Source organism: Paralichthys olivaceus, chromosome 15 (assembly GCF_024713975.1).
Source record: "Paralichthys olivaceus isolate ysfri-2021 chromosome 15, ASM2471397v2, whole genome shotgun sequence".
In the NCBI taxonomy this organism is placed as follows: Eukaryota; Metazoa; Chordata; class Actinopteri; order Pleuronectiformes; family Paralichthyidae; genus Paralichthys; species Paralichthys olivaceus.
The window spans coordinates 185,719-207,072 of record NC_091107.1 but is presented as its reverse complement, the minus strand read 5'-3'; the positions used below and the strand labels follow the sequence as shown (position 1 = coordinate 207,072).

General features: G+C 42.3%; 2 protein-coding genes across 3 annotated transcripts; both read left to right on the top strand.

Annotated features, from left to right (window-relative positions):
- Positions 1-1,391: 1,391 nt before the first annotated feature.
- On the top strand, positions 1,392-18,308 carry camk2a (calcium/calmodulin-dependent protein kinase II alpha). The gene is made up of 18 exons (XM_069539379.1): positions 1,392-1,680; positions 2,623-2,717; positions 3,191-3,250; positions 5,285-5,339; positions 6,214-6,279; positions 6,361-6,433; positions 7,982-8,084; positions 8,623-8,706; positions 9,095-9,189; positions 9,292-9,414; positions 9,494-9,577; positions 9,727-9,769; positions 10,838-10,878; positions 11,140-11,188; positions 13,299-13,374; positions 13,541-13,635; positions 13,749-13,977; positions 14,113-18,308. Exons 1-18 carry the CDS (start codon positions 1,619-1,621, stop codon positions 14,114-14,116), a joined length of 1,437 nt encoding a protein of 478 aa, XP_069395480.1. The 5' UTR covers positions 1,392-1,618; the 3' UTR covers positions 14,117-18,308.
- A 931-nt stretch (positions 18,309-19,239) lies between these two features.
- rps14 (ribosomal protein S14) lies at positions 19,240-21,248 on the top strand. Of its 2 annotated transcripts, none has more exons than XM_020111464.2 (5): positions 19,240-19,361; positions 20,110-20,262; positions 20,696-20,857; positions 20,962-21,038; positions 21,139-21,248. In XM_020111464.2, exons 2-5 carry the CDS (start codon positions 20,114-20,116, stop codon positions 21,204-21,206), a joined length of 456 nt encoding a protein of 151 aa, XP_019967023.1. In that variant the 5' UTR covers positions 19,240-19,361; positions 20,110-20,113; the 3' UTR covers positions 21,207-21,248. The 2 variants fall into 2 exon arrangements, with proteins under 2 accessions (XP_019967023.1, XP_019967024.1); XM_020111465.2 differs by having other exon boundaries at positions 19,263-19,477.
- The last annotated feature ends 106 nt before the right edge of the window (positions 21,249-21,354 follow it).

Here is a 21,354-nt window from a genome sequence, read left to right as displayed (position 1 = left end):
CTGATTCAAACCAAACTGATCAGAAACACTTGAACAATCAGCAGTGAGATAAGAACGAGCCGAAATGATCGAAACATCTTAACAAACATTTATTTAACATCTACTTTGATTTTTTGTTTGGTCAATGTCCCATCTGCTAACATGGAGGAGGTTCATGACCTATACTGCAGCCAGACAGCAGGGGGTTAGGGTTCCAGATGATTTGGCTTCACTTTTGGAGAGCTATCATGTCACCCATCTTTATTGACACACCAGCACACCCTGCTGTGATTGGGCACATGTTTGTGATGTAAACTTTCTGATTTACTCTTTTTCTTTTTAAAGTTCTCTGAGAAAAGTCTTGGCTTTGGACAATCTGAGGATGTTTTCTGAACATTAGAGCATGAAAACATTGAACATTGAACATATGAACAGAATGTTGTTCCGTGCAGTCTGTAATGTAGCCTGCAGCCTGTAGGAGGCGTTAACAGCCTGTTGGTCTCTGAAAGACGAGTGTGGAGGTTATCATCTCAGCTCCTGGAATTTTTCGGATGTTTGCAGCTTCCAGCAGAGCTCAGTACGAACTCTGCTGACCAATCAGCTCTGCCTCACTCCTCTCCAGGGATTAAGAGGAGGAGGGAGAGGAGGGAGAGGAGGGAGATGCTCAAAAAGTGGAAGACAAGCAGAAATGATGAGTGACAAAGAAAGAGAAGCTCGTCCCACAGAGACAAACAAGCCTTAAAATAGACCCAGCGAAAGAGGAGAGGAGGAGAGCTCGGGCCTCAGGTCAGAAACTGAAACTCTTTATTCATCGTCACAGAATCAATCTCAAAACAGCAAAAACATTTCAAACAATGAACATTACAGCTTAGAAATCATGTGGATCGCCCCCTGGTGGCTGGCTGCAATACAGGTCATAACGCCCTACTCCTCCAGTAGATGGACACGAACCAGCGACGTTAAATAAATGTTGAAAGATGTTTGTGTCATTTCAGCTCGTTCTTCTCTCTGATGTTCGTTCAAGTATTCTCATCAGTTTGGTTTAATCAGTTATTGATCATAGAAAAACAGTTGTCACCCGCTAATACACAAGAACAACATGCAGTTGTGTTAGTAGATAAATAGTATTAGCAGTATCAGTAGAAGTGTATTAGAGTTTCAGCAGTAATAGTATTTGTAGTCTCAGTACTAGTATGTACATTGTATATTATCAATAGTACTGCAATTTTTGTCCCTGAATACTCCTCCAGATCTGGCGGTGTTTGCAGTCTTACTTTCCAGCACAGACAGAGGATGCAATTACCATGACGACTGTGTGTGTGTATGTGTGTGTGTGTGTGTGCATGTGGGTGGGTGGGTGGGTGGGACCTGGCCTGTGATTGGCTGACAGGAGGAGTGGGCGGGCAGGTTGAGCATCTGAAAGCGTCACTCAGTCTCTCTCAGATCAGGACAGAGAAGCACTGCTCTCCTCCTCTCTCCATCATCCCTCCATCTTCCTCCTCCTCCATCCAGAACTCTCTCTCTCTGTCTTCTGTCTTCTCTCCTCCACCCTGAAGACAGGTCGAACTCTTCATCAGCACCATCATCATCATCCTCCAAGGAACAGGGAGCCCTCTGACCCTAGCCCCGCCGGGTCACCATGGCAACGGTCATCTGCACTCGTTTCACCGAAGAGTATCAGCTGTACGAGGAGCTGGGCAAGTGAGTGTCATCCTCATCTTCATCATCAATTAACTTTTCCCAGGTTTTTACATTATTGATATTTGACAGTGACTATGTATTGATATGTCCTATATAATTATATTTATACCGATGTGTAGGCTCTAGTTATTTTATACATTTCATACTTCTATTATAAATGTTTTCATTGTTAGTTACAAAATAAGAAGTTGATAATCATTTGTATTGATTTTAATTCATTCAGTTGAAATTATAACATCACTTTTCTATGGGACTGATCACAGACATGTATACATATATATATATATATATATATATACATATATGTATACATATATATAAACATATATGTATACATATATATATATATACAGAGAGAGAGAGAGAGACAGATTATTGATTGTGTTGAAGACAGATAGACAGACAGACAGATAGATAGATAGATAGATAGATAGATAGATATATGAATAGATAGACGGACAGACAGATAGAAAGGTAGATAGATAGATTGATGAATAGATAGATAGATTAAAGTGAGACCTTTTTGACCTCATCCTACTCACCACCCACCCACACACCCACACACACACACACACACACACACACACACTATGCCAGGTCTCTTACATAATGTGATGGTGGGAGGAAGAGCAGCTTTCATAAGAAACACACTCAGGAGCTTTTCTCTACGAACAGTCACAGCTCCACAGAGCAGGAAACATAATCATATATATAATATATATATATATATAATCATAAAGAAAGCATTATTGTTATTATTATTATCGTTATGATTGTGATACCGATTATTAGAACAATATTATTATATATATATATTGAATACAATTTGCAGTATTAACAGTAGTGGTGTTAGCATTAGCTGCAACTGTACCAGTAGCATCTTCAGTGTTGTCATCATGTGGAAACAATGTTGTTCATTGGTTCATCCTGCTTTGTTTCCAGGGGAGCGTTTTCGGTGGTGCGGCGCTGTGTGAAGGTGTTGTCAGGTCAGGAGTACGCCGCCAAGATCATCAACACCAAGAAACTGTCTGCCAGAGGTGAGCACCAATGAGCAGTCAACAGGTGAATGACAGGTGATTGTCATATTGAAACAGGTAATTAGATTTTTGATAACCTCCGACCAGTCAACTCCCTAAACACACACACACACACACACACACACACTCAGTCACACACAAAAACAAACACACACACATTGATTTTTCTTTATTTCTGTTATTTTTTTCTAGATCAGAATTTCCTTTGGTTGCTTAGCAACACCCTGAAAAGTTAACAAAGAAGTGTGTGTGTCTGTGTTTATGTTTATGTGTGTGTTTTTATGTTTATGTGTGTGTGTTTATGTTTATATGTGTGTTTTTATGTTTATGTGTGTGTGTTTATGTTTATATGTGTGTATTTGTTTGTGTGTGTGTTTGTGTGTTTATGTTTGTGTGTGTGATTGATTGATGGAACCAAGCAACAGTCAACACTGTAACAACACCTGATCAATAATTGTGTGTTTGTGTTGTAGATCATCAGAAGTTGGACCGTGAGGCTCGGATCTGTCGTTTACTTAAACATCCAAACATTGGTGAGTAAAAACTACATCAAATGAGAATATTACTACAAATACTATTATGAGTACTAGTACTACTGCTGCTGCTGCTGTATACTAATATGATGGTGATATTGATGTTAGCCTGTTAGCCTGCATAGCTTTATTCATTTACTCAATTTTATTTTTAGAGTTACTTCACACTTTCACAATAAAAGGTTTTGCATCAAGTGTTCAAACATCCGAACAATCAGCTAGCTAAATCTGAACTGAGTCCACAGAGCTGAGTCCACAGAGTGTCCACAGAGCTGTGAGTCCACAGAGCGTCCACAGAGCGTCCACAGAACTGTGAGTCCGCAGAGCGTCCACAGAACTGTGAGTCCACAGAGCTGTGAGTCCACAGAGTGTCCACAGAACTGTGAGTCGCATCCACAGAACTGTGAGTCCGCAGAGCGTCCACAGAGCTGAGTCCACAGAGCATCCACAGAACTGTGAGTCCACAGAACTGTGAGTCCACAGAGCGTCCACAGAACTGTGAGTCCGCAGAGCGTCCACAGAACTGTGAGTCACGTCCACAGAACTGTGAGTCCGCAGAGCGTCCACAGAGCTGTGAGTCCACAGAGCGTCCACAGAACTGTGAGTCCGGAGAGCGTCCACAGAACTGTGAGTCACGTCCACAGAACTGTGAGTCCGCAGAGCGTCCACAGAGCTGTGAGTCCACAGAGCGTCCACAGAGCGTCCACAGAGCTGTGAGTCCACAGAGCGTCCACAGAGCTGTGAGTCCACAGAGCGTCCACGGAACTGTGTGGGCTGGTGATGCTCCACAGATACTGACGAGTGTTACATAACTCTGTGTGTGTGTGTGTGTATGTGTGTGTGTGTGTTGCTAGGCAACAGTGTCCTTAGGTGAAGGCAACAATACCCTCTCTCCTCCTACACACACACACAGACACACTCGTACCTGTGTGGAAGCACTCAGAAGGAATAATCAGGTTTTCTCTGGAACACTCCCACACAGTGCAGCAGTATGGTTTGAGTTGTGTGTGTGTGTGTGTGTGTGAGTGTGAGTGAATGCTCTTGTACAGCTATCTTTGTGAGGACCAGTTTGAGCCTAAAACCTACAGAATGAGGACATTTTGTCTTGTCCGCACTTTAAATGACTGTTTGGAGGTTAAGAGTTGTTTATGGTTAGAATCAGGTTGAGGTTAGATGATGGAATGTATTATGCCAATGAGTGTCCTCACTAAGATAGAGTACAAACATGAGTGTGTCTTTGTGTGTGTGTGTGTGTTAAAATCCTTCACAGGTTTTAATGAATCAATTCTAAACCTACAGCTAGCTTAGCACAAGGACTGGAAGCAGGGGGAAACTGCTAGCTTAGCTCCTTAGCATACTTTACAATATTGAATCTCACCTGTTCAATAATGAGCATTGTGGCTCAGGAAGTGGAGTAGGTTGTCCACTTACCTGAAGACCGGCAGTTTGATCCCCGTCTCCTCCATTCTGCGTGCCAAAGTTTCCTTGGTCAAGATACTGGCCAACCCCAGACGTCCAGTAGCCCAGTGGCCCACTCTCCTGCCAGAGGAAGAAGTCGATGCTGCAGTCAAAGCAAAACCCCGCTAGAGTCAAACCTACTGCATAGGCCTACTGTCGACATGTTTCGTTGCTTTGACCCAGATGTTGTCTCAATTTGTTTGTTAAGTTCTCCAACACATTTTTTTTTTGAGGAAATCAAAAACACATGTGTACGAGTGCTGGTGTGTTGTTTGAGCAAATTTGGTTGTTATTAACAACCCCGCCTCCCTTATTAATATGCGTTACACCTATAAACTGATATGACTTAGTACTTAAATGTGCATATATTGTGTATGCTCTTGCATGGACTCAATAAAGATTTGTGGCATAAAGGAAAGAAAAAAAAAAGATACTGAACCCCAGAATATCGTGACAGCTGCCGTCAGTGAACGATTGATGTGTGATGAAGTTCTGCAGATAGATGAATGAATGTGTGGACGATAAAACAGAGAAGATTCATTTAAAACATTTACATGAAAGTTTTCTGTCTTTCAGTTCGGCTTCATGACAGCATCTCAGAGGAGTTACATCATTACCTCATCTTCGACTTGTGAGTCCTGCTGCTTCTACGCTGTCATACATATGTGATGTTACAGGTGTCTTGTAATCATTTCTTATTGTTATTAGTAAAGTCACTTTGTACGTTGTTACTTTGTGTTGCATCTCTTTAATAATAATAATAATAATAACTTGGGTTTGTATAGCGCACTTTACAGAGAGAAAATACAAAGTAAGAAAGACAAACACAAGATAATACTAGTAATGGTTGGCTGAGGCTAGAGTCCACAAGCTGTGGTGAACAAGTGGGTTTTCAGGAGATCTCTGTAGAGATGGGGGCGGAGAGCAGACCCGAGTCTGAGGACTGCAGGTTTCGGGATGGGTAATAGGGGCAGAGGAGGTCAGACAGGTACTGGGGGGCAAGACCATGGAGGGATTTGTAGTTGAGGATTAGGATTTTGTAATGGATGCGGGACTTGACCGGAAGCCAGTGAAGTTGGATGAGGTTGAGGTTAATGTGCTGCCAGGGCTTGGTGCGGGTGAGAACCCTGGCAGCTGAGTTCTGCACATACTGGAGCCTGTCCAGGGCCTTGCTGGGGACCCCGGACAGGACTCCATTGCAGTAGTCCAGACGGGAGGTTATGAAGGCATGGATGAGAGTCTCTGCCACGGAGTCAGAGAGCGATGGCCGGAGTCTGGAGATATGTTTGAGGTGGTAGAAAGCAGAGACTGGAAGGAGATGGTGGAGTCGAAAATGACACCCAGGTTTATTTACATTGTGTGATTTTTCATCTCATGACGTGACACTTTGTTTCCTTCAGTGCATGTTTGTGTTGTGAGGTTAGCCTGTTGTTGTTGTGTGGGTACTGTGTGATGTGACGTAAACCTCTGTGTGTGTCTATGTTGTATCACCTTCTCTGACGCAGGGTCACAGGTGGGGAGTTGTTTGAAGACATCGTGGCCAGAGAATATTACAGTGAAGCGGATGCCAGGTAGGAAACAGTCGCTACATGATACTGTAACATACGTGTGACCCGATCTGAGATTCACACACAACCTCTCTCTCTGAACAGCCACTGTATCCAGCAGATTTTGGAGGCGGTGCTACACTGTCACCAGATGGGCGTGGTCCACAGAGACCTAAAGGTCAGGTTCATATTTACTTCCACCACAGAGGTCATGTTTTTGTGTTTGTTCACGTGATCATGTATTATGAAATCCCTTGGTATGCACCTCATTGACCAGATCCTGGAACTTTGCTCTCTTTTGTTGGTGAGCGGTGACTCTTCTGTCCTTCCAGGGAACTGTGAGGTCCTCTACCACATCTTTGTGCTTCTGGTTAAATGGTCCAATTGTGGTTCACCTCCTCTGGAAATAGATTTGCCCTCTTCAGCTCCACTTGCATCTTAGAAGCGTAATGCAAAATGGAGAATGGTTTCTTGCCCTTTTAGGCTTGTCTCCTTCCCTCTGGAAGCTGGGCAATTTTGATGGCGTTGCCTGGTGTTTGGTGGCTTTGAGTATCTGCAGCTCTCGTCATGTGACAGTTTTCTTGCGGACCTTACCGTGCCTCCATCTGTACTGATCTCCTCCCAGGGATTTGGGACAGCCAGTAAAGATGGGATTCATGGTAACACTGCTTGCAGGATGGGTCTTCTTGTTGGCCCCAGATCTTCATGGCTGTTTGTAACTGGCAAAAGTAAAGCACCTTGGCTTTGTATTGTCCAAGTCTTAGTCGTGTGACGGCCCACCAAGTGACTTCCTGTTGATGTTACTCCTTGAAGGAGCCTGGGTGGGTCGTCAGAGTAACTGATTGCACCTGAGATGTGGGAGGAGCAAAAGGTATAAAGGGGTTGCTTCCCCAGTCTGTGCTCTCTCTCCCTGGGCAGCTTCCACCTGACATCATGGCCTGTGTATTGGTTTAGTTTGGTTTGTTTCTACATTTGTTTCAACACTCTCACCTACACTTTCCCTCATGCACACACGCCTTACACTACTGATACTCACCATTACTTTGGAACAGTAATGTCAATGGGTGATTCTCGCATGTGGTTTTCAGTTGAGCTACCTGGGTTGAGAGGTTTAGTGGTTGTCCAGAGAAATAGGCTCTCTCATGCAATAAGTATTGGTCTGGGTTGTTTCATAACAAGCAGTGTCACTGGTTGGAGCGAACTTTCCCGTTAGGCATAAGACACGTGTACTGGGTGACCAGACATGTCCTTGACAGACCAAGACATCAATCTCCTGATGCTTCAGTTTTCCATTCAAGATACATAATGCCGTCATTTTCCTGGGTCGAAAAGCATCGATGAGCTTGAAGCCATCTTCTGAGCTCATGCTCCATCTCCTTCCTTCGATCAACAGTCATCTTGCATCCTCCCATGATGCACTTGTTTTCATGAAAAACTACTGAACCGATTTCCACCAAACTTGATGGAGGCATAAACAAACATTTCGTTTAGGTGCAGATGTGGATTAAGTTGCAGAACCAGCACATTGAATTGCACATTCTGATTTGAAACATATTTCGTGGACTGACATTTACAAATGTTTGCAGTTAAGTTGGGCTTTCCTGAATGTTTGCACTCAAATGAGTGTCATTCTAGTCATATTAATTTTCATGCATCAATGTGAGTCTGCTCATTGCCAACAATAACAGGAAGAGTTAGCATGTTAGCATGTGTTCTGTGTCTCCAGCCAGAGAACCTGCTGCTGGCCTCGAAGTCCAAAGGTGCTGCTGTGAAACTGGCTGACTTCGGCCTGGCCATCGAGGTGGAGGGAGACCAGCAGGCCTGGTTTGGTAAGACCTCTCAGTCATACTGTAATAACACTGTAATAATACTGTAATAACACTGTAATAATACTGTAATAACACTGTCATACATTAATAAATACTGTAGTAACACTGTAATAATACTGTAATAACACTGTCATACGTTAATAAATACTGTAGTAACATTGTAATAATACTGTAATAATACTGTAGTAACACTGTAATAATACTGTAGTAACACTGTAATAATACTGTAATAACACTGTCATACGTTAATAAATACTGTAGTATCATTGTAATAATACTGTAATAATACTGTAGTAACACTGTAATAATACTGTAGTAACACTGTAATAATACTGTAATAACACTTTCATACATTGATAAATACTGTAGTAACACTGTAGTATTATTGCATTTATACTGTAGTAATACATTATTAACAGTTTAGTGATACTGTGGTAATAATTAAGTAACATTTGAGTAACACTGTAGTTACACTGTAGTAATAGTGTATAAACACTGTACGAATACTGTAGTAAAGTTGTGTGTGTGTGTTTTACAGGCTTTGCAGGGACTCCAGGTTACTTGTCTCCAGAGGTTTTAAGGAAGGACCCGTATGGAAAAGCAGTCGACCTCTGGGCCTGTGGTCAGACTCTACTGTCTCTACTGTCTCTTCTGTTCTACTGTCTCTACTGTCTCTACTGTCTCTTCTGTTCTACTGTCTCTGTCTGACTCTACTGTCTCTTCTGTTCTACTGTCTCTACTGACTCTACTGTCTCTACTGTTCTACTGACTCTACTGTCTCTACTGTTCTACTGTCTCTCCTGTCTCTACTGTCTCTACTGTCTCTATTGTCTCTACTGTCTCTACTGTCTCTACTGTCTCTGTCTCTACTGCTCTACTGACTCTGTCTCTACCATCTCTAATATTCTACTGTTTCTGTTTCTCTCGCTCTTCTGTTCTAGTGTGTCTACTGTTTCTTTCTCTATTGTCTCTACTGTCTCTGTCTCTAATGTCTGTCCTCTTTCGGTCAGGTGTGATTCTCTACATCTTATTGGTCGGTTATCCTCCGTTCTGGGATGAAGACCAACATCGACTCTACCAGCAGATAAAAGCTGGAGCTTATGATGTAGGTCACCTGACCTCTGACCTGTGTCACATGACCTCTGACCTGTGTCACATGTTTCCTTACCTGTGTCACATGACTCCTGATGCTCTCATTGTGTCCTAGTTTCCTTCACCGGAGTGGGACACGGTGACTCCTGAAGCCAAAGATCTCATTAATAAGATGTTGACCATCAATCCGGCAAAACGCATCACAGCTGCCGAGGCCCTCAAACACCCGTGGATCTCAGTGAGAGCCTCTTTTATATGATCACAGTGACTTACCTTCATCCTGACATGATGATGATGATGTGTTCTCGTCCTCCCAGCATCGCTCCACAGTGGCGTCCTGTATGCACAGACAGGAAACCGTCGAGTGTCTGAAGAAGTTTAATGCTAGGAGGAAACTGAAGGTAGGTGGGGTCAGAGATCAGAGTGTGTCAACATCTGATGAATAAAGACGACGCCCATCTTCCATTTATACACGTTTCAATTATATATTTTACTGTATTATATTGTATATGATTATTAATATTATTACAATATTCCCTCCCTACCTCAGGGGGCGATCCTGACCACCATGTTGGCCACCAGAAACTTCTCAGGTAAGACCTCCACCAATTCTTTGTGTTTGGGGTCAAAGGTCATATGTTCTGACTCAAGGTGAGTTCTAGTCTGACTCTTAGCGACAGAGACGACAATCTCACAGCTTTTCATTTTGTAATTGCAACTGATACAACCCTTTGTTTTTGAACACACACATTATATATATATATATATATATATATATATATAGTCAACTATATATATATATGTATTTATACATAAACATCAGGGTTTTTCCCTCAAGGTTAGATATTTATATATCTAGATATATAATATATCTGGATATTGTTCCTGTATATTTGACCTTTCTTACAAAAAGAGGGTTCAGTTTTAAACCCTCACATTTATGGATATACACGACCTGCAGATTGGTCACAGTAGCTGAGGGTTCACCACAGAAACAACCAGAGGCTCAACCAATGATCTGCAATCAACACGTTAACACTGTGTGTGTGTGTGTGTGTGTGTGTGTGTGTGTGTGTGTGTGTGTGTGTGTGTGTGTTGTGTGTGTGTGTGTGTAGCAGCTGTTCACATCTATACATAGCAGGGAAACCACCGACATGCTGCGTCCACACTGACGAGTTCAAAGTTTGATTTTTGATCAAATAAAAAACAGGAAGCAACAGAAACAATAGACACATGTTACATAATCATGTGATCACATGTCCACATAATGACAGAGAGGGACAGACAGAAAGAGAGACAGACAGACAGGTGGAGAGAGGGACAGACAGAGAGTATTTATGTTTTCATTATGAACATGTGACAGAGCTGCTGCTGATAAGAACCTAAATCTGGACTCAGCTCTGAGAGAGAGGGGCAAACAGACAGACAGACAGACAGGTGGAGAGAGAGAGAGACAGACAGACAGACAGACAGAACCTTTTTTTTAACTTAAATCTTTTCTTCTTCTGAAATCAGATTTTTGTTTTTATAACATTCTTTTATTTTGAAGTGTGTCCTGTCGCTGGTTGTTGGTACGATGCCTCCGCTCCTCCTCTCTGCCTTTGTTCCTTTCTTCCTCACTCTGCTGCTTCTCTCTCTCTTCATTCTCGTCCCTCGTTCAGGAGGAAAAAGCAGCAGCAACAAGAAGAACGATGGAGTTAAGGTGACATCATCATCATCTCTTCATTTGTTTATTATTCACAAATTCATATGAATCAGCTTATTTCCTCTTTTCCTCTTTTCTTTATCTGTCAGAGTTGATAAAGCTTTCACTCCATCTTCACAGTAAATGAGTGTAAGCAACAGTTTGAGCACGAGCTTTAAAAACTCGACGAACTTCTCATGAAGAAGACAGAGACGAAATCAGCTGATTTCTACAAAACTTTATTTATAACTGAACATGACACAGAAACTGTTGTTGTAGGAATCATCAGAGAGTACGAACACGACTATAGAGGATGAAGACACCAGAGGTACACACACAAACACACTAACACACACAAACACACTAACACTAACACACACTAACACACTAACACACACTAACACTAACACACTAACACACACTAACACTAACACACACTAACACACTAACACACACTAACACACACTAACACACACTAACACTAACACACAAACACACTAACACACACAAACACACTAACACAATGTACAATTCATTATTCATAGACATGTTAAAAACAATAAGAGACTTCAGCTAATGATACTGACATGTCTCTCTGTCTGTTTCTCTCTCTGTCTGTTTCTCTGTCTGTCTCTCTGTCTCTCTGTCTCTCTGTGTGTCTGTCTCTCTGTCTGTTTCTCTGTCTGTCTCTCTCTCTGTTTCTCTGTCTGTCTCTCTCTCTGTTTCTCTGTCTGTTTCTCTGTCTGTCTCTCTGTCTCTCTGTCTCTCTGTGTGTCTGTCTCTCTGTCTGTTTCTCTGTCTGTCTCTCTCTCTGTCTCTCTCTCTGTTTCTCTGTCTGTTTCTCTGTCTGTTTCTCTCTCTGTCTGTTTCTCTGTCTGTCTCTCTGTCTCTCTGTCTCTCTGTGTGTCTGTCTCTCTGTCTGTTTCTCTGTCTGTCTCTCTCTCTGTTTCTCTGTCTGTTTCTCTGTCTGTTTCTCTCTCTGTCTGTTTCTCTGTCTGTCTCTCTCTCTGTTTCTCTGTCTGTTTCTCTGTCTGTTTCTCTCTCTGTCTGTTTCTCTGTCTGTCTCTCTGTCTCTCTGTGTGTCTGTCTCTCTGTCTGTTTCTCTGTCTGTCTCTCTCTCTGTTTCTCTGTCTGTTTCTCTGTCTGTTTCTCTCTCTGTCTGTTTCTCTGTCTGTCTCTCTGTCTCTCTGTCTCTCTGTGTGTCTGTCTCTCTGTCTGTTTCTCTGTCTGTCTCTCTCTCTGTTTCTCTGTCTGTTTCTCTCTCTGTCTGTTTCTCTGTCTGTCTCTCTGTCTCTCTGTCTCTCTGTGTGTCTGTCTCTCTGTCTGTTTCTCTGTCTGTCTCTCTCTCTGTTTCTCTGTCTGTTTCTCTGTCTGTTTCTCTCTCTGTCTGTTTCTCTGTCTGTCTCTCTCTCTGTTTCTCTGTCTGTTTCTCTGTCTGTCTCTCTCTCTGTTTCTCTGTCTGTTTCTCTCTCTGTCTGTTTCTCTGTCTGTCTCTCTGTCTCTCTGTCTCTCTGTGTGTCTGTCTCTCTGTCTGTTTCTCTGTCTGTCTCTCTCTCTGTTTCTCTGTCTGTTTCTCTCTCTGTCTGTTTCTCTCTCTGTCTGTTTCTCTGTCTGTCTCTCTGTCTCTCTGTGTGTCTGTCTCTCTGTCTGTTTCTCTGTCTGTCTCTCTCTCTGTTTCTCTGTCTGTTTCTCTGTCTGTTTCTCTCTCTGTCTGTTTCTCTGTCTGTCTCTCTCTCTGTTTCTCTGTCTGTTTCTCTGTCTGTTTCTCTCTCTGTCTGTTTCTCTGTCTGTCTCTCTGTCTCTCTGTCTCTCTGTGTGTCTGTCTCTCTGTCTGTTTCTCTGTCTGTCTCTCTCTCTGTTTCTCTGTCTGTTTCTCTGTCTGTTTCTCTCTCTGTCTGTTTCTCTGTCTGTCTCTCTGTCTCTCTGTCTCTCTGTGTGTCTGTCTCTCTGTCTGTTTCTCTGTCTGTCTCTCTCTCTGTTTCTCTGTCTGTTTCTCTGTCTGTTTCTCTCTCTGTCTGTTTCTCTGTCTGTCTCTCTCTCTGTTTCTCTGTCTGTTTCTCTGTCTGTTTCTCTCTCTGTCTGTTTCTCTGTCTGTTTCTCTCTCTGTCTGTTTCTCTGTCTCTCTGTCTGTTTCTCTCTCTGTGTGTCTGTCTCTCTGTCTGTTTCTCTGTCTCTCTGTCTGTTTCTCTCTCTGTCTGTTTCTCTGTCTGTTTCTCTCTCTGTCTGTTTCTCTGTCTCTCTGTCTGTTTCTCTCTCTGTGTGTCTGTCTCTCTGTCTGTCTCTCTGTCTGTTTCTCTGTCTGTCTCTCTCTCTGTTTCTCTGTCTGTTTCTCTGTCTGTTTCTCTCTCTGTCTGTTTCTCTGTCTGTTTCTCTGTCTCTCTGTCTCTCTGTGTGTCTGTCTCTCTGTCTGTCTCTCCACCTGTCTGTCTGTATCTCAGTGAGGAAGCAGGACATCATTAAAGTCACGGAGCAGCTCATCGAGGCGATCAGCAATGGAGACTTTGAGAGCTACACGTACGTAAGACTCTTATTCTGAAAGTCTCTCCACTGTCATCATAAGACTCTTATTCTGAAAGTCTCTCCACTGTCTTCATAAGACTCTTATTCTGAAAGTCTCTCCTTCGTCATTGTGGGTTAGGCCTGGACTCTGTGAGTCTAAAACCTGTCTGTCTCTCTTCAGTAAAATGTGCGACCCAGCTGTGACGGCGTTCGAGCCTGAGGCGTTGGGGAATCTGGTCGAAGGCCTGGACTTTCACCGCTTTTATTTTGAAAACTGTGAGTTGAAGAAGACTTCCTGTGTTGAGGTGTCTGTGTGGTCTCAGCTGTGCTGGTAACATGTGTGTGTGTGTGTGTGTGTGTGTGTGTGTGTGTGTGTGTGTGTGTGTCAGTGTGGTCTAAGAACAGTAAACCCGTCCACACCACCATCTTGAACCCTCACATCCACCTGGTCGGGGACGAGGCCGCCTGCATCGCTTACATCAGAGTGACTCAGTACATTGATGCCAACGGGACACCTCGCACCGCCCAATCAGAGGAGACCAGGGTGTGGCATCGCCGTGACGGCAAGTGGCAGATCGTCCACTTCCACCGCTCAGGCTCCGCCTCCACGCTCAGCAAGTAAGAACAAGATCAAAGTTCATTGATTAATCAATAGTCTTATTGATTGATGCTTAGTTGTGTTATTGTGATTATTGATTCATCTCATTGAGGAGTTTTATTGATTAGTTGTTTGACGTCACTTTTTCTCTGCAGTTAACTTCCAGAGTGGGCGGGTCGTTGATGAGGCCAGCGTCACCTTGACAACAGATTGATTGACAGCAGACCAGGCAGGACTTTTAGAAGTTTATTAAAAACCAAATGGAGGAGGAGGGGACATGGGCGGGGCTTCCTGCAGTGAACTGCACAATCAATCAGCCAATCAGCTTCCTCTTTTCAGCTCGTTTGGACTCTGTTACACCTTTGTGATCATCCAATCAGCTGCCCAGCACAGGCTGTGTGAAGGTGTGGAAACCTCGTATCTCATCAACATCTGATTGATGATCAATAATAACCACAAGTTTAAGATTAAATATTTTTGAAAGTTTGTCATCACGAGGCAGCGTTTACTCAGTTTCCTGTTTCGGTTCATAAAATATACATTTTTAAAAATGTACCTTAATTGGAAGATCTTGTTTGTTCAACATCAGTGGTTGAATGTCTCCATGGAGATGTGAGGTTTCCACCTGAACATACAGAAAACGACATACACAAATCATATCATATGATATCATTGAAAACGAGTCGGCATGGTTACCAGTTTAAAGTTTAAAGTTCGAACATGTGACATCATTTTATCTTGAGATGAGAAGATGAACGGCAGCTCTGGGCCTCTAAACGTTGATGATTTCAATATAAACTTTATATAAACTTAATAAATGTAACGTATTATTTCTTGTTGAGAAAAGCAGGTAACGCTGATGACACGTTGACGATTAAGTTCGGATGCACAACACTCTGCTTCCTTCATGGTCGGAGAGCTGCAGAAACTTCCATCGCTCTCCGTCCTACGATCTTCCATGAACAGCCACACCCCCTCAGATCAGCCGCCCCCTCAGCTGTCTTAACGAGGACGACCTTTGACCTTGACCAGAAGCCACCATGGGAATCTGTCGGGTCGAGTTTACAAAACATTTCAGGTTGAAAATAAATAAGTCAGTAAAACATCATTATTATTATTATTATTGATCGTTTTATTGATCACATCAAACCGAACGGGAGAAACGTCTCTGTTCTCGACCTCCGTCAGCCAATCAGAATCACCGTCAGTGAATTCCGTACGGAGTCCCAGAAGTGACAAAAATAAGTCCAGCTCTTTTAATCAACACAAACGAGTTTTGTCCCTTCTAGGACTCCGTAGAAAGGACAATCTGACTGTGGCGTTCCCGCAGTGTTGGTCTGTCGTCGGTGTGGTCGCCCTGTGAAACCTCATATGTCTCTTTGTTTTTCCGCCTTAATGACGTTACAACTGATATAACCAAGTGAAAGATTAACTCGCTCTGATTGGACGGAGGATCCATGGTGATGTGTTTTGATTGGACGGAGCGTATATTTCTTCCTCTTCAGTGATTCTTTGACTCTGTACAGATTTCGTGATGCATGCCAGACGTTGTGCTTCGTGTTTCAGTTTTTCGGGCTCCGCAGCGTTTTGCTGTTCACAGCTGTCACCTTGTTTCCTGCTCTGCAGTGACTTGACTCTGACTTGTTAGCGTTGTTAGCATTCCTCACTGGGAGCAATGGCATCTGCTAGCCGTGAACTAGCAAAACACCAGCGGCTTTGAGATGTGAATGTTTTTACAGTCAGAAGTTTGTACGATCAGATCACAAGATCTAACTACGAGTAAATGATTATTCTCAGTATCGCATTTGTATCTTTCAAAGCTTTTTTCATGTTTGAATCAAACTTCCTGCGCTAACGATGTGAGTCACCTGAACAGAGTGCACGTGAATTATTAGCTTTATGATTTTGATCAGTATGATGTGCATTAAAAAGTGTGACATGTGTTCCCTTAGCAATCGCTGAATGTGTTCGCCACCGCGCCGCTGCTCTTGGGTTTATCTGACACTTCGAGAGGCTGAATCAAAGTTCGTAGGCCATGTTCGGGTTATGCAGAGAAGGCGGGGCTTCTTTGATTATGTCACAACTGACATCAGATGGTCAGGGCGGGACCAGGTATTGAACGCACGCCCCAACACAACAGAAAAATGTCCTAGATTTAATTTTGTATTATTATTTTTTATTATATATTACTTAAAGGTGTTGATGGCGGATTGTTTCTTCAGCGACCACTTGCTAGTCAGGTTTTACAGGGTTAGTGTCAGATTGATTTCGTTTTGTTTGGCTTTGGATGATTCTCAGGTTTCGTTCTTTAATCACTGAGGGAAGACGTCAACATACAATCCTTATGGTTTGTTTCTTCTCGGCTGAACATCGGCCGCCTCCGTGGTTCTGATGATCAAAAAATGCAGCAGATGTTTAACATCTGGATCTTGACTCCTGGGCCCTGAACTATGAACCAGGATTTGTGATTATCAGGTAACTTCAGGTTTAATTCAGAGTTTTCAGTTCTACAAAGCTCGTTCACTTGGTATCGGGGTAAATCACCATGGTAACTTAAGTACTACTACAGCTTAGCTACGTTTCTCATCAAGAGGCATCTTTACTTCACTTCCACACGTTGTGAGTAAACAACAGATTCAGATCTCGTGGTCACATAATATATAACTCCCACATGGACACAATCCAGATGTGTCACCAGCTGTTCTTCTGCGTTTAGCAGCTGGAACTGTTTCTTTTGTTCTGGATCTTTGTTCTTCTCTGATTTTTATTATTCAACAGTTTGATCCTCAGCTCTGCTGTCAGTCAAACTGTCAGTAAACCCCGCCCCTTTTATGTGCACACACCCCCATCTAGATGAGGAAAACCTGAGTTAACTTAACCAGTTGATAACCAGCGTCATGTGACCACTTAGCCTGACTCTGATAGTTTGGTTTAGTTTAGCTGGATAACTGAAGAGATCCTGGATTTGTTGAACTCACTTTGTAGAACAGGCCTCTGATGTTTAGTCTCTGTCGTTTCTCAGTTCAAACGATGTCTATAAAATGGCGTCGGTATCATTTCGAAGACTCCCTGCCTCCTCCTCCTTCTTTTCATGAGGACCAGTTACAGAGCAGTTTATGGAACAGTGTCTGAAAATCGATGACGAGATGTTCAAGGAGTAATTGTTTAATCGTCAGTCTCAAACTCTGAGCTTCAGTTCGGACATTTTGTTCGAGGATTAAAATAAAGATGTCAGCTTGTTCTTGAAACTTCTGATTCAGCCTCTTCCAGTGAAATGACCTCCGACCCTGTCAGTCTCCAGGTGGCGCCGGCAGGGTGAATGTTTTCTAAAGCAGCACGTCCACTTTTAACTTTACGACACTTGAACGTATATTTATCAGTGACTCATCCCTGAGAAAATCTGTGATGTCATTTTTTAATGAATATATCGATGTTTACGCTTGAAACTGAAGAATTGATCTTAATGTTCACGTTGTTCCTCTGACCAGATGTTAGCAGGTGTTTACAGTTCCTGAGTCAGTGTGAGCACGCTCACCACAGGAAGTGTGTCATCGATGTGACAGGAAACAGCAGGACGGAGAGAGGGTGGGGGGGGGCCACTTCAGAAACAAGCACTGTTAGCTTCCATCAAGCTAACATGTTAACATATGGATAGCATTCTTTGTTAACAGTTGTTGATGCTAGCAATGCTAACAAGCGAAGGAACAATTTCCCAGTTGAGGTTGTTGAACTGATGCTAAAACCTATAAAACACCTTTAAGTCGTTTTTGTCAGGATCAAATCGATTATTTATCGGATGTGATCGATGTTTTGATAAGTGCGTTTCCACAGAAGCGTTTGTAAACGATGAAGGTTAAGAATAAAATAAACATTCTTATGCTAACATTAGCTTGTGAGCTAGCTGATTTTTGCTGACTCTGCTGAAGTCAGAACTCACCTGAATTTAAAAATCAGAAACACCTGAAGTCGTGTTTCCTTATTTATTGGTTCTTTTATAGATTCAACTATTTGAACTTGGAACTCGCAGATTCACTGAAGCCCCTCCTCTCGCTGCCTCTGTAACCAGACGTGACGTAGAAAAGATTTTTTTTCAGGGTGGTTGACCTTTACACTCAAAAGGTCAAAGGTCACAATGTCCTTGCTGTTTCCCTCTCACCTCGGTGATGCTGCGAACCATCAATAATCAATGATCAATAATCAGCTAATGACTCAGCTGTTTTACTATGACAATATTGTTGTGTATGAACTGATGCTGCATGCTCGCTGTGTAATTTCTTTTCTTCTTCTTCTGTATTGTGTTCAAAGTGTTTATGTAAATAAACGGAGGTGGTGAAATGCTTCCTTCTCATTGGTCTGTTCTCACCTGCAGTCGTTAATCACATGACGCTCTCCAGCATCGTCACCACACGTTATAAACATGAAAACCTTTTACTTACATTAAAATAGAGTGTGAGCTAAACAATCCTGCGAGTTTGCAAATGAGACGTTTAAGAAAACACCTCTCTCCCTTTGGTGGTATAAAACCTTTATCATATATAATATTTTATTATATTGTATTATATATATTTATATATTTATACAATATTATATTATTACATCTGACTTGAGAATGTTCTGCTTTAAAATGATCACGTACAAAAATAATAATTACATTTCAACAATAGATTCAACATTGAAGACACACGTGAATTAGGTAAAATAAATACACAGTATTAACAGTCAAAAGAACTTTGATAAAAACTGTGAAATATGAATATAAATGTGTATATAAATATATATGGAATTAAAAATACAGAGACAACATTTAAACATTATTATTAAATAAACAATATTAATTTTGATTATGACGGAGTATTAGGGCCACATTTAAAAAAAATAAACTTATAAATAAACTCCTAAATAAACTTATAAATAAACTCCTAAATAAACTCCTAAATAAACTTATAAATAAACTCCTAAATAAACTTATAAATAAACTTATAAATAAACTTATAAATAAACTCCTAAATAAACTTATAAATAAACTTATAAATAAACTTATAAATAAACTTATAAATAAACTTATAAATAAACTCCTAAATAAACTTATAAATAAACTTATAAATAAACTTATAAATAAACTCCTAAATAAACTTATAAATAAACTTATAAATAAACTTATAAATAAACTTATAAATAAACTCCTAAATAAACTCCTAAATAAACTCCTAGTAAACTTATAAATAAACTCCTAAATAAACTTATAAATAAACTCCTAAATAAACTTGTAAATAAATATATAATAATTTTCACCGGGAGACCACGTGGCGGCAGCAGCTGTTTCCGGCGCCGAACTCGTCATCTTGTGCGCCGGAAGCGGAAGCTCTTTCTTTTCTGTGTCAGAGTGAAGAAGAGACGCAGCTCGGTGAGTTCCCGCTTCATCTTCTAACATCTGCGCTTGTTCTCCATCATCTTCGTGTGAAACTCGGCTGCGCTGCGGCGCCTCTTCTCCTTCACCCTCCTGCTGTGACGAGTTTCTCTGTGAGTCGAACCGACGCTGTTAAAAAGATCATGTTTGTGTGACCGGACACACGACGCCATCTTGTCTATGAACTCAGTCCAGCAGCCGGATAATAAACCGTATTCAGCGCGTTGGTCGCAGGTGAGGCGCGTGCGTATCACGGCGTGAAGCGGGAGCGCGTCAGTCACGAGAAGCCAACTTGCGAAAGTAGTTAACGTAGAAGCTAAGATGCTAATGTAGCTTCCGCTCCTCGTTGTTCCGGTCGGTCCGTGATTCGCTTTGACTCGGGTCAGATATGCATGGCTCTCATGACGTCAGAGCACTGTGAATGATCGCATCCACGTGCATCGATCTGTGTGTCATGACGTCATGGACTGCAGGTGGTAGTGATGGTCACGTGACTTGTTTGACCACCGTCTGACCCGTTGTACGCGTGGGCGGCTGAGGGGCAGAGCGGTTTCATGTTATTGATGCTAAAGAAGGAAAAGGTGGTGGAACAGGAAACGTGGACGTTCTCTCCTCGGTTCTGTTCTCTCAGCTGAGAGATCACACGTCGTAGTTTTTACAATTGTTACGTAATGAAGCGGTGGTTATGGTAAAATGGGTTAATCGTGACATTCCTTGTCTGAAGTAATTTTCTTCTCCTCCTCAGAACAATGGCTCCTCGTAAAGGGAAAGAGAAGAAGGAGGAGCAGGTGATCAGTCTTGGTCCTCAGGTCGCTGAAGGAGAAAATGTTTTTGGAGTCTGTCACATCTTCGCTTCCTTCAACGACACCTTCGTCCACGTCACCGATCTCTCGGGGAAGTAAGTGACTCGCTCACCATCTGCCGTCTCCATGCCAACAATCTTACTACAGTTCTCAGTCTTAAAGGAATGAACAGTGTTGCCATGGAGACACTGTAGGTTGATAAATGAGATGTTTTATTTTAACAAATTCATAATGTTGTCCAGGTTTCCTGCTTTTTAATGGTTTCGATTGGTTCACGTTGAAGAAAACCTGAATCCAACTGAAAGTTCACTGTAAAACCAACTTCAGAGTTCTTGTCTTTGTTCTTTTCAAACACTTCACAGAATGTTCCTCATAGAACACAAGTTGTTTGTCTCAGACATTTTAACAAAATTTGAGGTGATTTAATTTGAACTTCTCCATAATTAACCACATGTGTATACATGAGATGTCACCTGCGCTCTGTCGTCCAACGTAATCTGCGGAGATCTAATGCGTGTGTGTTTCCAGGGAGACAATCTGCCGCGTGACCGGTGGGATGAAGGTGAAAGCTGATAGAGATGAGTCCTCTCCGTACGCCGCCATGTTGGCGGCTCAGGACGTCGCTCAGCGCTGCAAAGAGCTCGGAATCACAGCACTGCACATCAAGCTGAGGGCGACCGGCGGAAACAGGTAAACACCAATCAACAGATTAACAAGTTCTGACGCTGGCGTGTAAACGTGGATATCTGTCATCATGACGACCTGTCAGTTAAACAGCGTCTTGTTTGTTCCAGGACAAAGACTCCAGGTCCTGGAGCTCAGTCTGCACTCAGAGCGCTGGCTCGGTCCGGCATGAAGATCGGACGCATCGGTAAACATCACACACATCTTCACGCAGGAAGCTGTATCCAACTAAAAATATGTCAGATCTAACGACCCCGAGTCTAACTCCCGTTTCTTCGTTTGTTCAGAGGACGTCACTCCGATCCCATCGGACTCAACCCGGAGGAAGGGAGGACGTCGCGGTCGCCGTCTGTAGACTGCAGGAAGTTTTCTGATAATAAAAAGATTACAGTCAAAACTCTTGAGTCTGACTGATCTGTTCGGTGTCTGAATTGAAATTTATTTAGATTAAATATTTTATTTTGGAGCCTCAAACATGAACAGATGCTGCTCTTACGTTTCAA